Source organism: Leuresthes tenuis, unplaced genomic scaffold (assembly GCF_036924035.1).
Source record: "Leuresthes tenuis unplaced genomic scaffold, fLeuTen1.0.hap1 SCAF_14, whole genome shotgun sequence".
NCBI lineage: Eukaryota > Metazoa > Chordata > Actinopteri > Atheriniformes > Atherinopsidae > Leuresthes > Leuresthes tenuis.
The window spans coordinates 16,679,412-16,702,398 of record NW_027325368.1 but is presented as its reverse complement, the minus strand read 5'-3'; the positions used below and the strand labels follow the sequence as shown (position 1 = coordinate 16,702,398).

Below are 22,987 nucleotides of genomic sequence, written 5' to 3'. Positions count from 1 at the left end.
AGAAACACGTTTAGTAAGAAGCAGGCAGCATAAACTGCACAGCAGGTTATAGAGAAGATGAGTGGAAAAGCAACTTTTAAGAAAGACTAAACACCACTTTTAAAAGAGCTAGGATGCTGTGTAAGACATAAACAAATGCAAAATGCAGTAATTTGACACAAAGGGGCATAGAAAACTGTGGATGGATCAAAAAAAGTTGGGATGGCTAAAAGATATGTAGTACTAAGAGAAACAACTGGAGTGTATAAGAGCACCTCAGAGAGGCCGTCTCTCAGAGGTAAGATGGGAAGAGGTGAGAAGTTCAGCAATCTGCAAAAGTAAAAAAAGAAAAGAAAAACAACTCTTTGAATTAAAATATTTTGTAAAATCGTGAAGACTTTGGATATTCTATCATCTGCAGTACATAATATCATCAAAAGATTCAGAGAATCTGGAGAACTCTCTGTGCAAAAGGGGCATGGCTGAAAAATCTGTTTTAGATGCCTTCAATCTTCAGGCCTTCGGGCAGCACGGCATTAAAAACAGGCCTTTTTCTGCCATGGAAATCACTGCATGGGCTCGGGAACACCTCCAGAAATCATTGTCTGCGAACTCAGTTCACTATTATAAGGAAAAAAATGCAGGTTTAAAAAAACTGACAACCTGCACATCTGGAAAGGAACTACCAATGCCCAAAAGTATTTACAGCTTTCAAATAATGTCTTTTTCTCAGAGAATTCCTCACACATTTCAGCAATTTTCTTGGTCCTTTGGGAAATACTAAAAACTGTTTGTCTGTCTCACCAAGAAAGTGTGGGCAAAAAAAGTAGATACACAGCATTTAAGCTGAGACAGTTGTGCTTTATGAGCCTCTTATCAGTTGAGCTGTCAACCCCTTGCAGAGTGTGCTTGTGTCCTAGTGCCCCCCCGCTACATTATAAAAAGGTAAATGCATAAAAGTATGGAAATTTAAACAATAAAAAGAGCATTATAAGTTTAAAAGAAGATTAATCATCTGAGATATGATATCAGAAGATGTCATGACAAATGATACACTGCACTTAATTAGAAACTTGCAATGATTTCAACGTTGTAAAGTAAAATCTCATTTATTTCATGTTGTCCAATTCATTTTAATGGACCTTATATCTGATTGTAATGAACTGATTAGTGGTGCACTGGTCTGTGTATACATGTGTGTGTTTCCTTTGAAATTGGGGCTTCATGTTCACCTTCTCATTGCTTTTTAAACTGTGGTACAAACTACTCCATATTAATGGGCATCTAATATAAATCTTTACTGACCAAGTTTTATTTGACCTATATTTAATAGGACAAGTCATTTACAATGGTGCCATGGCAAGTGTTGAGTGTCTCTCGTCAGCTGACTAAATCCCAGTTATACCAAGCTTGTGGGTCAGTTATACAACTGAAAGTCAGCTCTTTACGCTGATTTATTGAGACCTACTTTAGGAATTTATCATATTATTTTGTTTCTGGAAGCTGTATCCAAACCCGCACACCTGAGTCTCTAGTTCTTAAAAAAAGGAGTCACACAAATTTATGTTGGGATGCAAAAATTTTGTGCTTTATTGCTTTCATCTGTCAAGTGGGAGCAAACGTATCCAGTGAAAGTGGCGGTAACACTGAATCTTTCTCCAGCAACATGATCAGATGTATCTTCCACAGGACATGCATGCATGACTCCAGGCAGACGAGATCTATTCCTGCTGTTCCACTTTCACGGTGACCCCCTTTTCACTGTAGGCCTCCAAACAGGAGACGTGTCAAACTGCAGCCATACGGAGGTCTTCTACTTGGAGAGGTCCTAATATATTATTTCACCTTTAAATGATTTCTGCTGTGAGGATTTTCAACCCATTTGCCAGAATAAAAAGGTTACATGGATTTTACATTTCCATTCACCAAACTTTTATGTGTCGGCTTTTGCTTTTTGTTCATTTTTACCAGATGTCGTTAAATGTTGAAGTTACATCAAGTTTCACTGAAATTATATTTCGAATTCCTAAATTTACAGCAAAAAAATGCATTCCTTCGAAAGCAGCAAAAACTAAAAATAATTTTCAAATGTACTGAGTGAATGTTCACAGTTAATTTTTCCCCGAACCTTTCTTTTTACCGTCTACTGTATGGCTTTGGTTTTTCTCTTGTCATAAGATTTCCATGAACAATTTGTCAAATATTTCACATGTGTGCCTTGGATCTTTACAGTTTCCACTGGTGTGAACACAGTCATATATCCTTGTTGCTGTGTTGGTGGTGGACGGTGTTCTCTGTAAGTCAAAAGAGAAATATAAAAGATGACTTGTTGGGGAAAAACTGTTTATTATAAATCATGGAAGTATCGGTGCTCATAACCAGCCTAACCTGATGCTTTGTTAAACTTTCTACACTATAAATCAGAAGGCAGCTTAGTTTACTGAGTTTAATCTTACAGTCACTCAACAAAAACACAATGAGATGTCCAAGTCACGTTCCCGCAGCAGATCTCCATCTGCTTTTACCTGAGTCACGTTCTCCTCATTACCATCACAGGTATCCAACGAGTCCCGGAGGTAAAAGGTATCTAACAGAGGTGAAAGTCCCAGAGGTAAAAGCAGACATAGATCAGCATCTACCGTCCCCGAACACTCTCCTTCACCCTTTTGTTCCGCTCAAACATTCCCTCCTATTGTTCTACCCATGTACAGCTAGTTTACGGCTGCTTATGATGCTGTCACAAGATACCCTTCGTTTTGTGAGGCAATGCTATGGATGAGTCACATGAAAACAGCTTTTATCCATTTCTTTCACAATCGACAAGCACAATGTGAAGGAAAGTGTGCCGTTGGTCTCAGGCTGTTATGTAACGTGGTTTCTGTGTGATCTTCGTGATCTGGATGGTGGTTGAGTAATAATAAACCTACCACAATTACTTCACACTTCGTCTTCCACGGGAGATCACTTGAGAGAGAGAAAGAAGACGTTTCAGTACAGTTTAAGCTCATAATTGGATTACATTCATAAGAAATGTTGTTGGTAACTTATTCACTTTCTTGCCAAAAGTGAATAAGTATGAAGCTACAAGTGAGGCCTAATTGGCTCAACTTATGGTGAATGATGAAATAAACAAAACTGAGACAGGTTTTTCCATTATAAGGATTTAGCAAACCAGATATACAGTAGCACTAAGTGAGCTTTGACGGTGCTTGTATGCGATTATGTTGCTGCAAGTCCTCCAAACGATACCACCATGTAGTAGTTCATTTCTTTATACTGTTAAATACCACCTATAAAGTGTCACCATCAAGTGGCAGGAGAGAAAAAGGACTCATATGAGTGTTTCAGTCAGTAACATCTCAAACTTTACTAAAACGCTCTTGTCACTTCCTGGTTGGGTTTAGGTAAAAACAACAATTAGTTAGGGTTTAAAAATGATCATGGTTAGAACTAAAAGTGTTCTTTTCCAACACTGCTGCCACCTTCATGGTGATCTTTCTGGTTGCCTCAGTGACATGTGAACACAAAATGTGACTATGGAACTCATTTAGCTTCATGTTTATCGCACAGCCTTAAAAGTGTGGAAACCTTCCCATTGGCAAGAAATTTAATATTTAACTAAATACTCATAATGTTGACAGTTGATACTCACCCATACCAGCATTACTTCCTGGACAGGGAACTGAGAAGATAAAAGAAATCAACAAATGTTTCCTGACTCTTATATTGTCTCCACAAATTGGAATGTGCTTTGTTAATCATATCAGAGCTCACAGATGACCCACCTGAGTATGTTCTGGGCTGACAGAAGGTGACTTTGATCCCGTGCTGTCCCACTGGTGCCGCCACGACAGTGTAGACATCCCCACATGTTTCCTCCTGGATATCACAGTACATGCTGCCTGCACCTGCGATGCAGGTATAGTTGGCTCCCGTCCCATACAACTCTACTGTGTGATTATGGGCCTGAGGGCCCGGAGAACGCCAGTACACCCTGAGTGAGTTATTGGTCCGGCGATAGAGCTTGACACCTGTTGGACAGCAGGCACCTACAACAGAGGATGTTTTTTTTAGATTTATGTTTATGATCTAACTTTTTCAAATTTGTTATTGTGACTTAACTCCAGATTTCCAAGCTTTTTCTTTGAAATAGCTAAATGTCTGTAAGTATGTATTTGTTCTCACTGGATGAGAATCCGTGGTATTTGCACTCCGACTTGTGTCCTGTGCTGCTGATGGCTTCCAGGTGGACGCTGTAGTTGGTGCCACAGGTGATGCACCCCATCAGGCAGTGGGCATCCAGAGTGTGGCATTTGGCGTGTCCGCGTGGGGATGTCAGGGTGGCAATGTAAGAGCGAGCTCCACTGCCGGGTGACCACGTTACATTGGTCATAGCCTGGGTCACCTGGGTCACATTAACTGATGCGGGGCAGCAGGGACCTTTGGAGAAAGAATACAAAGCAAAAATCTACGTTTTCCTACATGCTAGAGTTTGCATTAGTGAGGCTTTTGTTTTGTGTCACAGTTCAAATAACTTATGAGGAGCCTCAGTTACTCAGATGATAAATTTAGACTGAAGCCATGCAAGCGTAAAAGGTAACTAATTTGACTGCAGAGGTCTTTTAGCTAATCGTGAGATTTATAACAGCTGGGATAACACATGGCCAAAAATTAGCTTTTTTTTAAAGCTTTCTATTAAAGTTTGAACGGCGCACTTTTTTGGCTGTATGAACTTAAAATGTAGTCAGAAAATGTACAGTCGTACCTGTTTCCAGAGTTTTACTGAATCCAGGTAGACTTCTCCCCACTGCTGTTTTGGCCACCGCTACGACCTCATAGGTCGAGCCACAGGGCAGCTGTGTGAGCTCACAGGAGTTATTTTTCGACTGGCACGTATGCTTGTTGTTGCGTCCGGTGGCAGCGACGGTGTAGTTTGTATTAGGGGAGTTGGGTGTGGTGATGAAGACTCTGTAAGTTGAATTGCCGGTCTGCATCATGTTCAGGATCTCCGGAGCGCAGGGAGCTACAGCAGGGCAGGCAGGATAAAAAAAAAAAGAGGTTGTCGTTCCAAAAATGCAAAAAGATGCAATGTAAGAATTTATTTCTACATTTATTTATTTATTTTATACATTCTAGGGTATCGTAGTAGGCCTACTTTGATGTGTCTCACCTGTCTTAACTTTAATTTAGCTTTACTTAAGCTTATATTCCCCTTTTTTCATTTTGTGTGTGTTTACAAATAATTGTGAATTCATGATATAAAATCCCATTCTTCATTAATCTATAATGTATTTTCAAGTAACCTCACAATACCTGTTTCATGTGTGTGGGGGGTACACGTCTGGTTGCATCCTCGTAACTCGCTGCAAGGTGTCACGGTCACAGAATAAGCCGTGTTGCACGTCAAATCTGAGAGTGCACACACTGGTGATGTGTCATTGCAGTGGATGATGTCATTAGTCTGCGCTGCCGTGGTCTCGTACAGCTCAGCCCCTTTGACTGGTGACCACATGACCTCCAGAGTCTCTGTGGAAACCAGCTTTACAGTAACATCCTGTGGACAGCAAGGAACTGGGAGTGGGACGACGCAGGGGGAAGAAGAAGCGCAGATAGGAAAAATGATTAAGATTTGTAAATGAACCTCTATTTTACAGTTTTTAAATTCATATCAAAGCATTTTTGGCATAATGCTGCTTGTATTTGAAACTTCTTATTTTGTTGAGTTGTGTTCTGCAGAATAAGAAGGAAACATTTCACTGATCAAAAAATGTAACCACAGACATGATGGATCGGTTCCATTTACCCTCAAAGATGTACCGGTCAGCCAGGGCTATAGTAAAAGAGATGGCACACCTAATACAGTATGACTTACATCTGCGCTTTTAACGTCATTATATTCCAAAGTTTCTTCCTTGAAAAAGCGTATTCTCAAAACAATGAAATGGTGGACATTTCAGGGAAGTTCATATCTGAGATCTATGAGCAAGCTGCCAAAACCTTTGAGCCATGGAATACGGTGACAAAGTAAACAAAAGAGAATAAAAGAAAAGAAAAAAGCAGTTATAAAAAGAAAAAGGTGGTGAAAGGTGTTTCTTTTGGTAAAATGGTCATATAAGAAGGTGTGGCGCACAGTAATTATACATGATAATGTAATATAAAGTACTTGACACTTATAACGATGTTTGATATCACATTTTATACAAGAGCGTGACTTGAAGAGTTGAGGGTGCTATGATCTCACTGGTGGTGTAGTTGCGGACGTGTGCGTAAAGGCTGGTGCCGGCCTGGTTGTAGGGGAACACGCTGGTGAGGTAGGTGTAGCCACACATGCAAAAAAAACTGCAGGTGGTTTCAGTGGTGTTGCATGACTTCTCTGTCCCATCGTCCCTCTTTATAAAAGCCACATAGTACTCCACCAGGGGCACTTCTTCCCACACCACCGAGCAGTTACCGGCGGTGGGCTCCTCCACCCAGATGTTTTCTGGGGGACAGGGGTCTGTCAGAAAAAGGAATATAAGAGAGGATTATATACTTACTGGCTTTCTTGCGAACACTTCTAGTTACTTGCAGCAGGAAAGCAAAGACGCATGTTTCCCAAAATGTTGTATTACTGTTCTAAACATAAAATATCTCGATAGGACGAATGTCATGTGAAAATGAAAGTTGCCCTTCTTTCAATTCTAAGGTTGTATGTATCAAGGTCACATCAACATCTGCGTTTTTATCTTGTCTGTCAGTATGACATTGTTCTAGAAGTCTTTCAGTTCAGATACAACTTGGCAAACCTATGGGGTTTTCTCCTGCAACCCTTCCAAACAAACCATAATTGTTCAGTCTTTTTTCTAAATGTACCGTCCTGAAGTTTAACATTTAACATACTAACTGAGGCCTGTAGAAAACAGATGACGTTCTTAGGTTTTTTTTCACAATTTCTACAAGCATTGCACCTTGTCTGACCTTGGGGTGAACTTGCTCAGATGACTGCTCCTGGGAAGATTGACAGCTGAATTTCTTGAATGTTTTCCCCTTGTGAATAATTCTTCTCACTGTAGAATGATGGATTCTAAATGATTTTTAAACAACCCTTCCCAGATTGATGGGCAGCAACAATTGCTTCTTTAAGATAATTGCTGATTTCTCTCCTCCTTGGCATTGTGTTAACACACACCTGCTGATGATCAGTTAATGAAATGTATTTGGCTGTAGCGCCATGCTGCTACTTATCTTCTTACCCTCTATGGAAGCAGGAAAGTTGTACTAAAGTTTTCACTTTCCTTCTACATTTTGGCTTAGTTTTTGTTGAATGAATAAGGACACAGTGTAATATGTCATGTGATGTTGTTCATCTGAGGCTGCAGACCTGATAAGGAACAGATTATTTTCGGTTATAACCTGATACACAAAACCTTGAAGAATTGAAAGAGGGTGTACTGTCTTTTGTATGACTGTAAGTAACTTGCGCATGACTGTGGTTGTGTGTGATTAGCCCACATGTAATGTAGTCAGCTGGTTGTGAGGGGCTGCTGGGTCCAGCGTCGTTGTAAGCTGTGACAGAGACAGAGTGATTCTGGCCGCACTCTGCGGGTATGATGTAACAATAATTATTTTCCGTGGAACAGTTTTGGCCATTAGAAGTCCAAGCCATGTAGCTCTTGGCTCCTTGCACTGATACCCAGTAGACAGCAATCCCAAGAGAGCGACCTTGAGTCACTTGGACATGTGTCACATCTGGGCTTAGAGGACCTGGAAGAGATACCAGAATGTTTCCAGCCAGTTATTTATCAGGTTTGTGTGGTGCTGACTTAAATTCACATGTTTGTCAGCGTAACTGGTGCTTACGTGTGATCTGGCAGACAGTGAGGTCATCACCAGTGCGCCCCTCAGCGTCCCAGGCCGTGCTCTTGATACAGTAGGTAGTTCCTGCTTCGAGATTGTCAAAAGTCATGGCTGTGTCAGTGGTGTTCAGTTTGAGGCGGGTGCTGGAGCCCTCTCGGATGATGCACAGCGTGTAGAGGACGGCGTGTTTCACTGGGGCCCAGGTCACAAAGATGGTGTCGTTGCTGGGGGAGGATTTGTTCAACTTTGGTGCCATTACAACTAGAAACAAGGTCACGAAGAGAGCAATGAGTTGAAAAAAAAAAACTCCATTGATATTCCCTAATTCAACCCTGTCTTTGCCAATTCTTTTTTTTTTAAAACAATTTTACTGGGATCATATTTCATTCATTTACTTTCAAGAAAAGAGACAACCCAGTTCTCATGGTTTCTCTTTTCATGTTATGAAAATGGTACAGTACAGAAGGTTGGATAAAGTTTCCACCCTCTTGCCTTCGCAACAACAAGTAGAAATTCGAGACAATGGACAGTGAAACGATGATCTGTTGTTGCTGGTGGAATGAGATAACACGTTATTGTTCGACAGGAACAACATAAAGGCTGCATTTCACGCTTCATACATTGATTATCTTATTGAGTAAACTCATAATGTGCACTGTCTGGACAAGTGAAAGTGGACTGAAAAGACTGTTAAGTTGTGACAGTATTGTTTGTCTTGATGGTAAAACATTTTTTATCTGTCTTCGATCAGTATCTGAGTGTGACGTGTCAGGGACTGGTACCTGTCCTGGCCTCAGTGGGGTATGACGGTTGGCTTCTTCCCCCTGAGTTGACGGACATGACACTCAGAATGTAGTCGGTGTAGGGCTGGAGCTGCTCCACTGTGCCAGAGGAGCCGGTGACGTTGGTCTCAGAGAAGAAATCCCCCGTCTTTGACTCTGTCCTTAGGATGTAGCTGGTTGCCCCAGAAACCTCTGTGAACTCAACAGTGATGCTGTCGCTGTTTTTGGAGTAGGCCTGGTCAATGCTGGGCACATCAGGAGCTGCAGAGAAAATCACAAAGAGATACTGATGTCAAAATATGACAACATATGGCATGACATTGGGCTGTGTTTCAGGGCAGTATGTATAACTGACAGGCCTTTGATGGTAGAGGGAAGCTCACATCCTCACCTAAATAAGGATATAATAAACCTCACTGTATTCATATCCTGTGAAGAGATTCATTTAATGTTAAATTAATTAATTAAATGTTCTACTTTTCATTGAAGTGCAATTATTTGAATGCTGTGGAAACGAGTTACTTTAAAAATATAAGAGCAACTCACGAATAAGTAATTGATCATTTCCTTCCTTGAATTTTTTCATTCAACCGATCAAATTTTGCTGATCGGTTGAATTGCTTCTGTTACTGACCTGTTGTTTCCTCAGCCTCTGCACTGCTGAGGACATTGAGGGCATTGTCCATGGCTTCTAGCTGCATGGTGTACACTGTGTTTGGTGACAGAGAGTTAACTGAGCCCATCACGGTGCTGCCGCTGAACTGAGCAAAGACCGGCTGCTCTGGAGAGTTCTTGGGGGTCGCTGTAATCTTGTAGGAGCTGGCACCAGTGAGACCGCTCCACTGCACAGTCATACTCTTTGATGTGACCGTAAACACTGACAGCGTGATGTCTGAGGTAGATAAAGAGAAAGAAATGCTGGAGTTAATTCAAAATGACCTCTAAGTGCTGATGGAAATATTATGTATTGAGATTTTAGGTGAAAATAAAGCAAAGTGTGCACGTTTGGGGTGTTTTCAGAATAATTTGAGTGCGTTTTTAGGAGATAATGCCCTGTGTTTGAACTTGCCATGAAGAATCTTTGAAAAGCAAAAAAAAAAAATAGAGAATTACTTACCATTTTGAGCTGTGCATATCTGAAAGTGAGATAACATAGCAGGTTAATGAGTGAAACAAGAAAATACCTTGATGATGAGTGACAGGAGATAGTGTTTTCAAGACAAGGGCATAATTGCAGAGGTCGCAAACTGCTGGTATTCCACATTATATCCTGAAGCTAATTATGCCCTGTATCATATTCTCAGAGCAAGAGAGGCAGCAGGTTGCACATTACCTTCACTCAACACAGATTTCAGGCCTGCTCAGCGCAGGTATTTCTTTCAGGTTGGTATGAATTTGTCTATTGAGCTCAGGCTGGGGCCGCCACACGCACTCGTTGACAGCAGATACACTCAAAGAGCCTGTGTTCATTTGTTTCAAAAATCCATCCTATATACACTGTTTCTTATCTGGATGTAGAAATATCCACCAAATCACACATAGCAAAAAGTGGCATCTGCTGCACAATGAGGTTCTTCTCTGTGTTGGTAAATTGTCAAAATACTTGTGATTCAATCAATAAAACTATATGAATAAATTGTCATAACTTACCCCTGTAGAGACGAGTAAAAGCAGAAGTTTTAGCATCCTTAACTGCATTGTTCCCATGCTTTTGGGGGTTTTCTGCCTGGGGGGGAAGATGTGTGATGCTGTTTCTCAAAGTGACTTCAGGGCAGCAGCTCAGGCTTAATTTGAACTTTTCTTTTCCCTCCTGTTTCCTCTCTTTCTCCCTCTCAGATGAGACCACAGGTGCTTTATTGTTTCAGAAAATACCAAAGAGCCCCAAGGCTGTAACTCCACCCCTCAGGGATGTTTACGTGGCCTATCAGAGCGAGATATGGAAGCTCATCTTCGTTAGATGAGGATGTTGATAAGGACAATGGATTCCAAACTGGTGTGTTTTGTTTTGCAGCCATTTCATTTCAATAAAAGCGTTGAGACTGTGTCCTGCATGTTAGTTATTTATATCCATCAAAGAAACTACCCTGACAAACCAGCTGAGGAATACACACTTCTTACATCAATGGGTAACTTGAAATAAGTGATTACCTATTTCTCGCTCTAAACAGTTAAACAACAGTTCAACCCTTGTGGTTCACTCGGGATGCTTTTTTTTTTTTTTTTAAATTGACTTTGTCTGTGATTTGCTAACGCTTGAGTAATTATGAATACACCTTTAATCTAAATATACCTGCTGCATTCTATTAAATTTTGGTTGGTGTTTGCTGCATTTTGGTCCTTAGTTACTCTGGAAGTTATTACCTTGGTTTCCAGTTCTACCGAGATGAACCTTGGAGTCTTTTTTGACTGGGATTAATCTTTTAGTTCTCATATCAAACAGATCTCCAGAATGGAATCTGACTCTCTGACTAAAGAAATGACAGAATCCAATCAGAGGATCATTCCTGTGATGACTGTATGTAATACAACCATTCAAAATCCATGGCTCTCTAACGACATATTAAAATCTATTAAGCACAAAAATAAATTGCATAAACGCTACTTAAAAAATGCAAACATGTGTAATATGAATTTATATCAGTAATTATAGAAACAAACTAAAAAAATGTAATAATCATTTAATATCCACTGGAGAAAACCTTACCTCAGAGTGCCTCTTTTAAACATTACCTGTTGTGTACTAATCCAAATTAGAAGCCTACTGATTCTGATAAAGTTCATAAAATCATTATAAATATGAACATTACAAATTCAGCTGGAGCTCATGAAATTTCCAGCAAAATCGTGAAAAACATTAGCAGTGTAATTACTGAACCTCTCATCTGTTGCATTGACCTGTCTCTACTCTCTGGAATAGTGCCTCAAACTGCAAAAACAGCACAAGTTACAGCAGTCTTTGAATCCAGTGATAAGAACGATTTGAGCAGCTATCGTCCAGTTTCCATTCTGCCCAGTCACTTTAAGGTTTTGGGAATAATCATAATCCCATCCCAACAGGGCTTCTGAAAGAAAAATACTACTGATATGGCAGTGCTTCAATCTGAAAATATCAATACATTTTTGCTATGACCATATCAACTAATCTAATGTAACCAGAAAGCAGGAGTATCTGTTGTTATATTCAAAAACTATCTAGCCCATATCTAGTCTATAACCACTTTATTGTAGAAAACTGGGTCCTCTATCAGAAGCTTTAAGTAGCTACCTTTGGGTGACTCTTTCACACTTATAAAAGTGTGCACTGTACACATACTGTATTTAATTTAATTTCACGATTGATGACGGATGAGTGTGTGTGAATAGTCTTTCGTTTATGTAATATAACATGGATCTTGGCCACCCTGTCCCAAAGTGATGCTGAAAAACTGGTCCACACATCTGGCCTGGACTAAGATCCTTCAGTTGAGCCAAAATGCTGCTAAGCAGAACCACCAAGAGAGACTACACTCTTCCTGTGTTAGCGTTGCTATACTGACTCTCTGTAAGTTTCATCAAATCTATAACAGCAGAGCTCCGCCTTTTTGGTTCCTTTTTACCCCACAACAGCTCTTTGTTCCCAAAACTCTGGCCTGCTTTTGATGCCAAGAATATTTTCCTACCGGAATGGGTGGCAGAGCTTTCAGTTTCCAGGCCCCTCTCCTGTGGATCCAGCTCCCTGTGCGGGTATAAAATGCCGACACTGTTTTTGTGCTACCTGCTTCATTGTTTTTACCCAGTTTTTTTTTTTTTTATTGCTTTCAAACTACCTGTAGAGCTGCTCTGGATTATCAAGCACAGACAGTCTTAAGAACATGGGTTTATTGATCTGCTCTATCATTGTATATGGTTTTAATATGAAACCAAAATTAAACTGCACCGGTTGAGAAGTCATGTTGCCAGTTGCCCTTCTGATGGCCTACAGGTTAATCGAACATCAAGAACTCCACCTCTTGCTTAAACAACGACAGCAGGTGGCTCAGGAATCTTGTTCGGACCCTTTTCAAACAGAGAAACTCAACACCACAGAAAAAATAACTGAACGCAGTCCGTCACCAGGAGGCTATGGCAGTGACAAGAACAGGGACGCAAAGGCGTTCGACAGAAACTCAGTAAGAAGACACTGTATCAGTAACACAGGCCCCGGCCAGCAGGGATGGGAATTCAAGGCGTCAAATGAGCACATTAGCTTAAAGGAGAGAAGTTGATAGTCATACTAAAGACAGGGAGGGTTTTTCCTGAAACACAATATTACAAATCTGACCTAGATTTAATTTGATTTAACCGCACTTTTCTCTGCCTGTGGCAGCCTGAATGTCTAAAATAACGCACAGCGAGGAAGCAGCTGAACTCAAAACAATGGCGAACGGTTAAGATGACTTAATTGTACTGACACGGGGCACTGAGAAAATATAAAGTTGATGTTTATTTCTTCAGCTGATGGTTGACTTTGTAGTGAATGACTACAGCTGGCCTCACAATTGCGGTGCCTCTGTTTGAGTTCTTCATGGTAAAATATTACTGATGAAATCTATAAAGTTATGAGCAATGGACTCAACCAGTTTTACCTATAACAGTTAATACAAAGTGTTTGTTTGGTGTACATTTTACACACTGATGAGAAAAAAGTTGAGATCAAGGAGGATTTCTTTCAAAGAATGAAATACCTGGAAGAAATCGAATAAAAGTATGAAAACATATTCGATATAAACAAAATTAATAAAAAAGTTCATTTTATACAAGATAATAATATCAAAGTCTTAGTTTTACAGTCTGATCAGAGTCATTTTACTGATTCCTGTCTGTTTATTAATGATGTACAAAAGAAACTTAAACAAACTCAGCACAAAAGTTCGCCTGCAGATAAATTAAAAAAAGATTTTGTCATTAGATGAATGCTACATGGACCTCAGCTGTCATACAGACATGAACTGATCTGTACTCTGGTGTTACGAAGCCTGGTGTTTCCTGCCCCCCAGTGGCTGCATGTTGTGAAGTCTCCTGTGCAGCTGAGCCTTGGCCAAGTCTGCAGACAGCCGTCTGGCCATGCGGTCCGTGGTCCACTTCATGGTGCGGGCCACCTCAATCGCTTGATCCAAAGTCCTGTTTATGTCCTCCTCCTGTGAAACAGTGAGAAACTATTTTAAAAAGCTGAGCACATTTCAGAGTGACGCACAACGATATTAGCTAACTGTTCCATTTTAAGATGAGCACCAGATGTTCTTTGTATAAAGAAAAAGAAGCTCTAAAATACATCGCAATTTTCAGGAGTCACGCACATCAAAAGAGGACATTTCTGACCTTTTTCCCTCTTCGTCTGCTAGTCTTACTGGCCGTCCTGGAGGATAATGAGACTGGAGACAGTGTGTGCTGGAAGTACACGTTGCTGGGCAGGAGTGCAGTGTCTGACTGAGTGGAGCGTTTTCTATGGTCAGACGGGGACTGCGAATGTGGCTCCCTCACTTTATAGCTGGATTTGAGTGCAAACAATGAGAGAAGAACTTTAAAACAACTTCATTGCTCATCAACTTGACAGGAGACTGCTGCTAGTAGCTGTATACCTGCTTTGCACAGGTGAGACATACTTACCTGGCTGGCAGGCTGCTGGATGAGCCATAGCTGACCTGGAGAAGGGGTTTCTGGAGAGATGGAATCGAGAAATGGGACCACTCATCCTTGGAGTAAAAACTCTTGATGGCTGCTAATCACAGAAAGATGAGATATCATACAGTGTATGTTCTAATAACCCATGCTACTGTACATACGGACAGTGCAGGCTTCTGTGACAATCCTAAATTTGACTCCTTCTTTTACTAATGGCATTCATGTACCGTAGCCGTTTTCATGCTATCGCTTGTGCGCACTTGTTCCTGATGTTTAAACAAATAGAAATTCAATTCAAGTCGTTTGAAACCTGGCATTCCCAGCCACTGATGAGAAGGTTGCTCACTCTGTTGTCTTTGCTTCATGTTGGTTTTTGTGGCCAAATTCTTCTCTTTCTTTAAAATGAGGTCGTTTTCCAGTGTCCCTGCAAGAGGACCAACATAATCTTTAGTTTAACTGCCTAGGAACAGATCAACCTTTCTTTAAAGAGTTGGAACAAATAGCCGAGTACACTGTGAGATGACTGACCCCTGTTGGACTGTGTTGTCGTGTCTTGAAACTCAGCCGACGAAAAAACATTTCTTTTTCCTCTCCTGCCTCTTACAGATGAATCTTGTTGCATTATCTCCTGGCAACTTGCGTCACTGCTAACGGTGCCTGCAGAGCAAATGACAAAATTGAATTCAATGGTGTAAGGAATTGAATGATTGAATGAGAGACAGATAAGGTGAGAATCAATCAATCTATCTATCTATCTATCTATCTATCTATCTATCTATCTATCTATCTATCTATCTATCTATCTATCTATCTATCTATCTATCTATCTATCTAGAACATTATATTGATATACACAGTGTTACATGGAGGCGGAGTACCTTTGCTCTTGCTGGGATCCATGTCTGAAGAGATCCAGTCTTCTATCCTCAGCTGACTGGAACTGAGGTTACTCACACCTCTGTCACTTGACTTCCCCTCTCTATAAATAGTTATACTCAGTTATGAGAACACAACAGCACTGATGTCTCATTTTATCCAACTATTGTAGGTTAAATTCAACCAAATAAAGTCACATGAATACTCTAACAATCCACATCTTCTCAGCAAGTCACTTCAGAATCAGATCCCCACCTGCTAATAGCTGGTGTCTGGTGGGATCTGGTTTTAGACCTGCACCCCTGACGTTCTTGAGTATACTTTGAGGTAAGATAGTCCATCCTCTGTGCTAACTGAGGCAGCTGGACCAAGCCTTCCGCCAGGTCCGTCTTTAGCCTCAACACCTCTGACTGCAATGCCAGGATGGCCTCACTGGGTAAACACATATATTTTGTTGTTCACAAATAAGGAACGGAACCTAAGACAGGAATGAAATCTTTCCGTCTCATTCACCAGTGGAGCTGTCATATACTGCCACATACTGACCCATTACATGAGCAAGAGTGCAGTGGGCTGCCACCGTCTACTGTATCCATGGCGGTGCCGAGTACAGGCTCAGATATGTAGTGTTTGAGCTGAGGAGGCAGCTTTTGGTCAGTTCCTGTTTGGCCAGCAGTAAAGAACAGTCCATCACCTCAGTATTTATCTGACAAGATGACATTAAAAGTGAGCATGAAGAAGGGTTCACTCACCTTGCAGCCTGACTGAAGGCTCCTTAGTGGTGCTCTCCACCCACAGTTCCACTGCAGCTGCTGCTTCACGGTGCTGTAATTGGACAGATGTGTGGGGGTTTGCCCACTGGTGGTCAGTCAGGGCTGCAGAGTGAATGGCTGTCTGCAGGTTGGAGCAGGAGCCCTCACTGTCTGATCTACTCAGGGATCGAACACTGTAGGGAAACCAACCCCGAATCACCATAAAGTTAGACCAGAATGATGTGTGGATGACAATCAGTCATTTAAAAACTCTTTTTTACCTTCCTGTGAGATTTGGTTGAAATGTTCCAGAGGAGGACTGATTCAAAAAAGAGCTACCAAATCCACTGTCTGTCTCTGGACTCACGATCCTCTGCAACCCAAAAAGACACACTGGTTACCATAAAGTATCTTATGCACCATGTAACATCATGCATCTACTGTAATTGAAATAGTATCCCTGAAACCCAGCAGCACAAGATCAAATTCTAATCCGATTCTGGGGTCGGGAGGAGTTCCCAATTGTCAAACCATGAAACATTCATCTGCGACTGACCTGTGACACATAGGAGCTGTTGAGAGGAGGCTCTGAGACAGAGTGGCTGTCTGAGTCTCTGGGAGCATCAGAAGAACAGGAGACCTTCACTGCCAGACTCATAGAACTACCAAGATCACACACACCACAGACAAGACAAATGTTTACATATGAAGAGTTTGTATTGGAGAGAAACAGTGATGGGAGTAAGTAATACGTGTATTAAATAATTCTAATTCTGCAGATTACATGTAGTGTGTGTGTAACACACCTGTCTTAAACAGCTGTTTATACGGTCACACATTTTAACTTATCTCCACACTGACCTGTTGGTTGCCCTCGGCGTCTGTCTTAGGTTAGAACTGGTTCTTCTTAGATATGCTATGATGTCGCTGTGATCTATCGCCTCTGATAAAACAGAACTCCTCTCCTCCCCGCTTCCCTCCTCATCCTCAGTTGTCCGGGTGTCTAGTCCTTCCAGAGAGTCCAGCAAGTCCCTGAAACAGTCCACAGAAGACAACATGCGCAAATAGATCCAAACACTCTGTTCCCTCTGTACTGGGAAACCTAACACCAAACTGAACCTGAAACACTATCTGCCCACGGGAAGGCTGAGAACCTTTTATATGAGCACAAACACACATGCAAGTGCACCACAAAAGTGTCAATAGCTGAAGACAATATGGTATTTTAATACATATACAGTTTAAAGTATGGTTCCAAGGCAGGAAAACGACTCTTTTTACTTTCTCTCTATAGACTAATGAATATTTGGACCATATTTGAAAGGAAAAGCATTAATAAAGATGTAGTAAATACAGAAAATTCAATCTGAACTTAAACAACAAATGCTGCATTAAATAACGAAAAGGACAAATCGTTTGTACCGTGAATGGCAGATGTTACAGTCAACTGTTAGGAGCTCACTGCTTTGGTTTAATCCACCAATTACATGGACCTCACTGGGCTTCTCCACTTCCTCGTGTTTTACTTCCTCTTCCTGTGCATCCATCTCACAGCTCACAGTGGAAAAGCTTGGACTTGCACCCTGAAACACAAAATCCAGTCAGGTATTTTGGTTGTTGGTGCAAGCGTTCGTTGACACTCGGCATGTCCTCTAGGAGAGGATCTGTTGTTGATGAGGATGCGGCGTGTGGATACAAATAAGCTGCTACTTTTTAAGAAAGATAAGTCTACATCCTCTGGGCCTAAGCTCATTTAAGCGAGCCAGAGAGAGCTGCAGTGTTTCTGCTTCTTGTTAACTTTGCAGGGTGGAGTTTTAACTTGTGTTTGATAAAGTTGTGATGAACTGTGTACAGTTTAAAGGATTTCAGAAGCGTTCCCAAGCCCATATAGTGATTTTTAGCACAGGATTAAGTCTGCTAAAGGATAAAGTCCCCCTGCCCCACCCCCACCTTGTCTCCTGTGTACAGATATTTAGAGATAATATCTTTTTTTTTATGATATTAGAAATGTAGATGATGGCATCCCTAAATTCTGATTCATTTCTTAAATCATTCCCTCATTTATTTATTAAATGGTGAAACTAGTTGTCCACACAGCAGACTTTCACACGTGGCAAACTCCTCCCCATGTTTACCTCTGAAGGATCAGCCTCTCTGAGATGCTTCTGTTATACATTTTATACTGAACTCTTACCAATGTATCTAAATCGTCTAAACATATTTAGTTAGTTTGTACGTCTAAGTACTCATAACTGTTAGATGACTGTATGAAAAATGTTATAAAATGATCAGCTAAAAGTATGGATTAACACCTGAATCTGTCGGCTTAGTGGACAAACAGCAAAAGTAACTAGCTAATATGGAAAAATAGATGAAAGTGATAGATGCTGTGCAACAGTTGAAATGAGTAGATAACTACTGATAAATGTTAAATTGTGAGAAGATTAAATGAATATGCATGAAATTGAAAGCAAAAAATATGGAATCTACGTCAACAAATGGTTAAAATGACAAAGAAATTATTTATTAAGGAATTAGATAATCTGGAATGAAATGGATTTTTTTTTTTTAAATGAGCGACTCAGAATAAATAAATTCATATTTAAAACACCAAAATCATGTTTGATAATCACAATGTACGTTGGATATCCAGAGTTCTGTGTGTACTCCTGGTAATATACTGTCTGGTCAAATGTTGTTGCAACGTGTGACAACATGCAATTCTCTGTGGATTGATTGCCATTAAGCATACTGAGAGCGTCGGTGTGACTGCGAGCTTGTTACCTCGTGCAGGGATGGTGGGGGTGAAAGTGTGGGCATGCAGGGTGGGTCAGGTTTAACCTGCAGAGGCACTGTTATGGGTTTGGGAGTGGAGGACGACTGGGGTGGAGAAATCTGCTCAAACATGTTTTTGTCAATCATCTCCTTAATGTCCTCGAGGTGCATGCCTATCCTGAATATGTCTCCCTCCACTAGTCTGCACACAAGAACATGGACACACACACACACAGACTTGTATGAAAGGATGTACATACATGATATTTACACATTCTCACAATTTCAACAATGGGGTCTTTTAAACCTGTTTGGGTCAAAGGTGCCAGTATTCCTGGACAGGCCCATGTGGTTTTGCATCTCCAGGGCTCTGTGCTCTTCCTTCTTACTGATGTATTTCCTTTCCAGCTGGTCCTGAGCCTCCATCATGCTCCTCAACATCTGACAGAGGACAAAGATTTTTATTCATACACATGCAGAAAAGATGCTGTCAGTATGTTCAAAATACAACAAAATCAAGAGTTACCATTTGCTTTTCTGATGTGTTTACAGCCATGTTGCTCACGCTAAATTTAAATGCCTCCACCTGAAAGCAATGTTTGTTAAAATGGCTTAATAAGTCTCTGAATTCAATGATAACCGAGTAATGCTGTTTAAGGAACATTTTAAACCTTCTGCATAAACTGGCTGATGATGTCTCTGAGCTCAGCGGTCATTCTCTCACCATCACCGGAACCATCTTCATGCTGGTTTGAGGAAACTGTGGTCTGCTCCTTAATGGTTTTATGGTGAGTTGCTTCTTTTTCATGTAAATCCTCTGAAAATATACCAACACAGGAATGCATACCCAACATAGCAACATAGGCTGAATAATATGCATGATAAACTCACATTTCTGTGAGAATTTAAAAGTGCACGCTGTAAAAAAAAGAAAATTCTGGACAGTAATAACATTTTAGGACAACTAAATCTTTTTTATATTAAGTTTGTTAAGCACCAACAGTACTAACTCATTTGGCTGTGGTGATAAGTCTGAGGGAAAAAAAACAACAACAACATGTTGTGCCTCAGTTTTTTTCAAGGTTGGAAAATGTCACAAAGAAAATATCTTAGGTTGGCTTGTCCAATTTATATTGATTTGCCATTTAATATTTAAGCAAAGTAAAGAAAAGTTCACGTGGTTAGAATGCTTTCATCTGAACTCATTTGCTTCTCTGGAAATCGGTTCGGGTTCACTGGAGACAAATTGCAGGTAGCTAAGCAAAGCGTTGGCCTGTCATAACATCATGTGTTAGACATACCTGGCTGGGGAAGATGAGGACCCAAGAGCCCATGATGATTCCCTTTATCAAACTCAACCTGTTCATTATCATCATGTTCTGAATAAAACATCTCTGAGGATGGCTGAGTCTGTGGAGAGAGATCAATAAGTTTGTAAATTGAGTACATGTTTCTGAACTTGTAAATATTTTCTTGTAAATCTGCACTTAAACAGAAACAGCTTCTCACTTACATTTGTTCCTAGTCTCATTTGGTCTATTAAGTTCTCTGCTTCGGCATACTTGGTTAGCAATTTATTATATTCAGCCTAAAGAAATTAGATACAAATTGTATCTAAATCTCAGAGAGCCCAACTTTGCGATACAAAAAGAAATACAAGCAGAGGAGACATAATGTGTTCGGTGTGGCTGGACAATGGATTTTTAACACTTAATTCTACCTGCAGGTGATGCACCAGTACTGGTGAAGTCTGTTTGTCATCGTCTTTGAAGACATAGGGCTTCATCGGTGGCTGAACCGAATCCTCCAGGACTCTGCTGATCACCTCTAACATCTCAGGTGAAGACTGGGCTCCGTGCATGGTGTGAGGACTCTGAGGAACAGATCTGATGGGCCCGCTTGGAGCTTTGGGGATCTTTACCTTTGGTGCAACCTTGGAGAAGTCGGGGAGGGGGTAATGAACTTGGCCTTGGCCATACTTAAGCTCGCTGAAGGATCTGGTACCCACCAGAGGGACTCTCTGAATCTGATCATCCTCTTCTACCGTTTCATGCTTCACTAAATTTGCAGTGATATCCCCACTGCTCTGGTTTGAACTTGCAGAGCTGGATACATTTTTATAAAATGATGGAAGATGATCAATGTTCTTTTCTGTCCTTACATTTAAGCTTACATTTTTTGGTGCAGTGTGACTCCTTTCATTTGAGCTTTCGGTGTGGTTACCGTGTATTGCTGTACTGTTGTGTGTTAGAGCCAAGCTTAAAACAGTGTCATCCACACTCTCCAGCAGTGACACCTCCGGCAGGGTCTCAGCCTCGATCAGCCTACCTGATAGCAGCAGCTCCTCCTGGGAGAAGTGTCGCAGCAACAAGTGGTTAATGTGGGCAGAACCAGGACGAGGTGAGGCTATCTTAGTAGAACTGGACACTTCAGAATGGTTGTCCTGTTTAGTGATGACATCTCCTTGCAACAACTCAGACAGACCAGGAAGATCAGGACTTCCATGAACAGTGCATCCTTCATCAGAGGTTCCCTCAGAGCTAGCTATCTGGTTGAAGTAACGGCTTTCAAGGTCACCATCATACGGTAGATCCTCCTGATCCTCATCGCTGGTATTTTGTCCTGAGTCCTCACACTCCCGTTTTATGGGCGGCTCATCTTGCTGGGTGTTTGGTCTTTGGGCAGAAACATGGCATATGCGGCTTTTAGTGTTGCTCTCGAATGCCTTCACACTCTTACTGCTGAAAACGCTGCTCTCTGAGGAGGTGACATCCAACTCTGACAGCTCTGCACTCCCTGCAAATTAAAAAAAAAACACAAACAGCATAAAAGCCTAATTACAGTCACAGTGATTGTCTGTTTGCCACAACCTTTTTAAGATCGCCCACCATAAACAATGAAAGCAACAACAATTGTCTGTAAACAAACAGGCTTTCTTAAATTTATCAGCACTGGTTACCCAATTTGAAAGCCTATTGTTCTGTCTTACAATATGTGACCCCATCAAAAAGGTCCAACTCTATGAGTGATCATCTCCAGACTACAAATACAAGAAATGGTTTTACCAGCCAATAAAAACACTAGAGATAAAAAAAAAACAATGACTTACCATTAAGATGGATACTGGCCTCTGATGTAGCAGACTCTGCTTGAGACAGATGCAAAGCCAAAGAACTCTCCAGATCACTGAGGTGGAGACTTTCATCCTCACTAAGGTCAACAATGATGCTATGCTCAATGCACCTCTCCCACAACACTGTAGGCTTATCCTCTTCCTGAACATCCTCTTCTGATTCCTCTGAAACTCCCTCCATGTGTACTCGCTCTGTAACAGAAAACATGCCATTCAACTTCTCCTTCACCTGTCTTAGGAGTGAGGGTAAGAAAAGAGGATGGAACACCAGTTCATCACTTAGCAACGCAACTTGTGAACTGACAACATTGGATCAAAATGTGCAAAGTCGTTAATTATTTAACATTCAACACTGGCAGTTTGCATGACCAACTGTTAATTATGTGAAGTGATGTGTGTTCTGAGAAACGTGGACAGAAATAAAAGTGATTTGAAAAGAAAAAAAAAAGCATAAACAACATATTCTTTGAGACACATTCAGTTATCAGTTATTTTCAGATATGTTTGCAAGTTAAACTGGCAAACTATACCTGTAAAATGAATTAAGGTCAAATCTATCACATTTCCTTCTCAAGAATTTTAAAAAAGAAAAAGAAACTAAGGGGGAAAGAGAATAGAACTGAAAAGAGAAGTCCCTTTAAAATTGTTTTAGCTTGTTAAGTGTTGCGTTAGCAGTCTCAAAATAGCAGCTGTGCTCAAGTCTGTCAGAAACATTTTGTTGGTGCTGATAACTTACAGTGACTATGAACTGGTCCCGCTGCAGTGCGACAAAGTTGATCCGATCCACAGACGTGCTCTGGCTCTTGACATCATCTTGAAAGTAGCTACAGTATTCCGCCCTCTTTCTTTCATGACATATGGCTTCTTGGACAGGTTTAGTTTCTGTGGCATCATTAATAATGTAATCTACACAGTAGCGCTGCCCGTCTGGACCAGGACTGGCAGCGTGAACAAGCGTGGTGTGGTTGCTAAGTAACTGTGCTGAACCCACGTCCTGCTGAATGAGTTATTGTTTTAAACTGAGTTTTGGATCATCAACCTCAGTACATTAGGTTATTCATAGATATAGTGCTTATATCTTTTAAGAAGTCCTATTAGAGAGAACTCACTCTCTCCTATCTGAAAAATATACAGCGAAGGGTCAAGTGGAGTTATTTTACAAAAATTGAAGCAAAGGGTAGGTCAAACATTTGTGTTCACCAGATACTGACAGA

At 40.9% G+C, this 22,987-nt stretch overlaps 2 protein-coding genes across 2 annotated transcripts; both read right to left on the bottom strand.

Annotated features, from left to right (window-relative positions):
* Positions 1–1,557: 1,557 nt before the first annotated feature.
* fndc7a (fibronectin type III domain containing 7a) lies at positions 1,558–9,751 on the bottom strand. The gene is made up of 13 exons (XM_072362971.1): positions 9,715–9,751; positions 9,232–9,489; positions 8,598–8,858; positions 7,819–8,076; positions 7,471–7,722; positions 6,221–6,475; positions 5,293–5,550; positions 4,745–5,002; positions 4,165–4,419; positions 3,765–4,028; positions 3,632–3,661; positions 2,907–2,943; positions 1,558–2,273 (listed from the first exon to the last, which is right to left on the bottom strand). Exons 1-12 carry the CDS (start codon positions 9,749–9,751, stop codon positions 2,912–2,914), a joined length of 2,418 nt encoding a protein of 805 aa, XP_072219072.1. The 3' UTR covers positions 1,558–2,273; positions 2,907–2,911.
* A 3,729-nt stretch (positions 9,752–13,480) lies between these two features.
* Positions 13,481–22,927, bottom strand: LOC140269399 (uncharacterized). The gene is made up of 22 exons (XM_072364462.1): positions 22,510–22,927; positions 21,750–21,965; positions 20,361–21,436; positions 20,154–20,228; positions 19,942–20,050; positions 19,312–19,457; positions 19,167–19,226; positions 18,948–19,081; positions 18,650–18,842; positions 17,288–17,448; positions 16,715–16,897; positions 16,422–16,554; positions 16,147–16,238; positions 15,866–16,059; positions 15,660–15,774; positions 15,369–15,545; positions 15,116–15,216; positions 14,766–14,894; positions 14,584–14,661; positions 14,223–14,331; positions 13,935–14,103; positions 13,481–13,753 (listed from the first exon to the last, which is right to left on the bottom strand). Exons 2-22 carry the CDS (start codon positions 21,952–21,954, stop codon positions 13,583–13,585), a joined length of 3,810 nt encoding a protein of 1,269 aa, XP_072220563.1. The 5' UTR covers positions 21,955–21,965; positions 22,510–22,927; the 3' UTR covers positions 13,481–13,582.
* Positions 22,928–22,987: the final 60 nt, after the last annotated feature.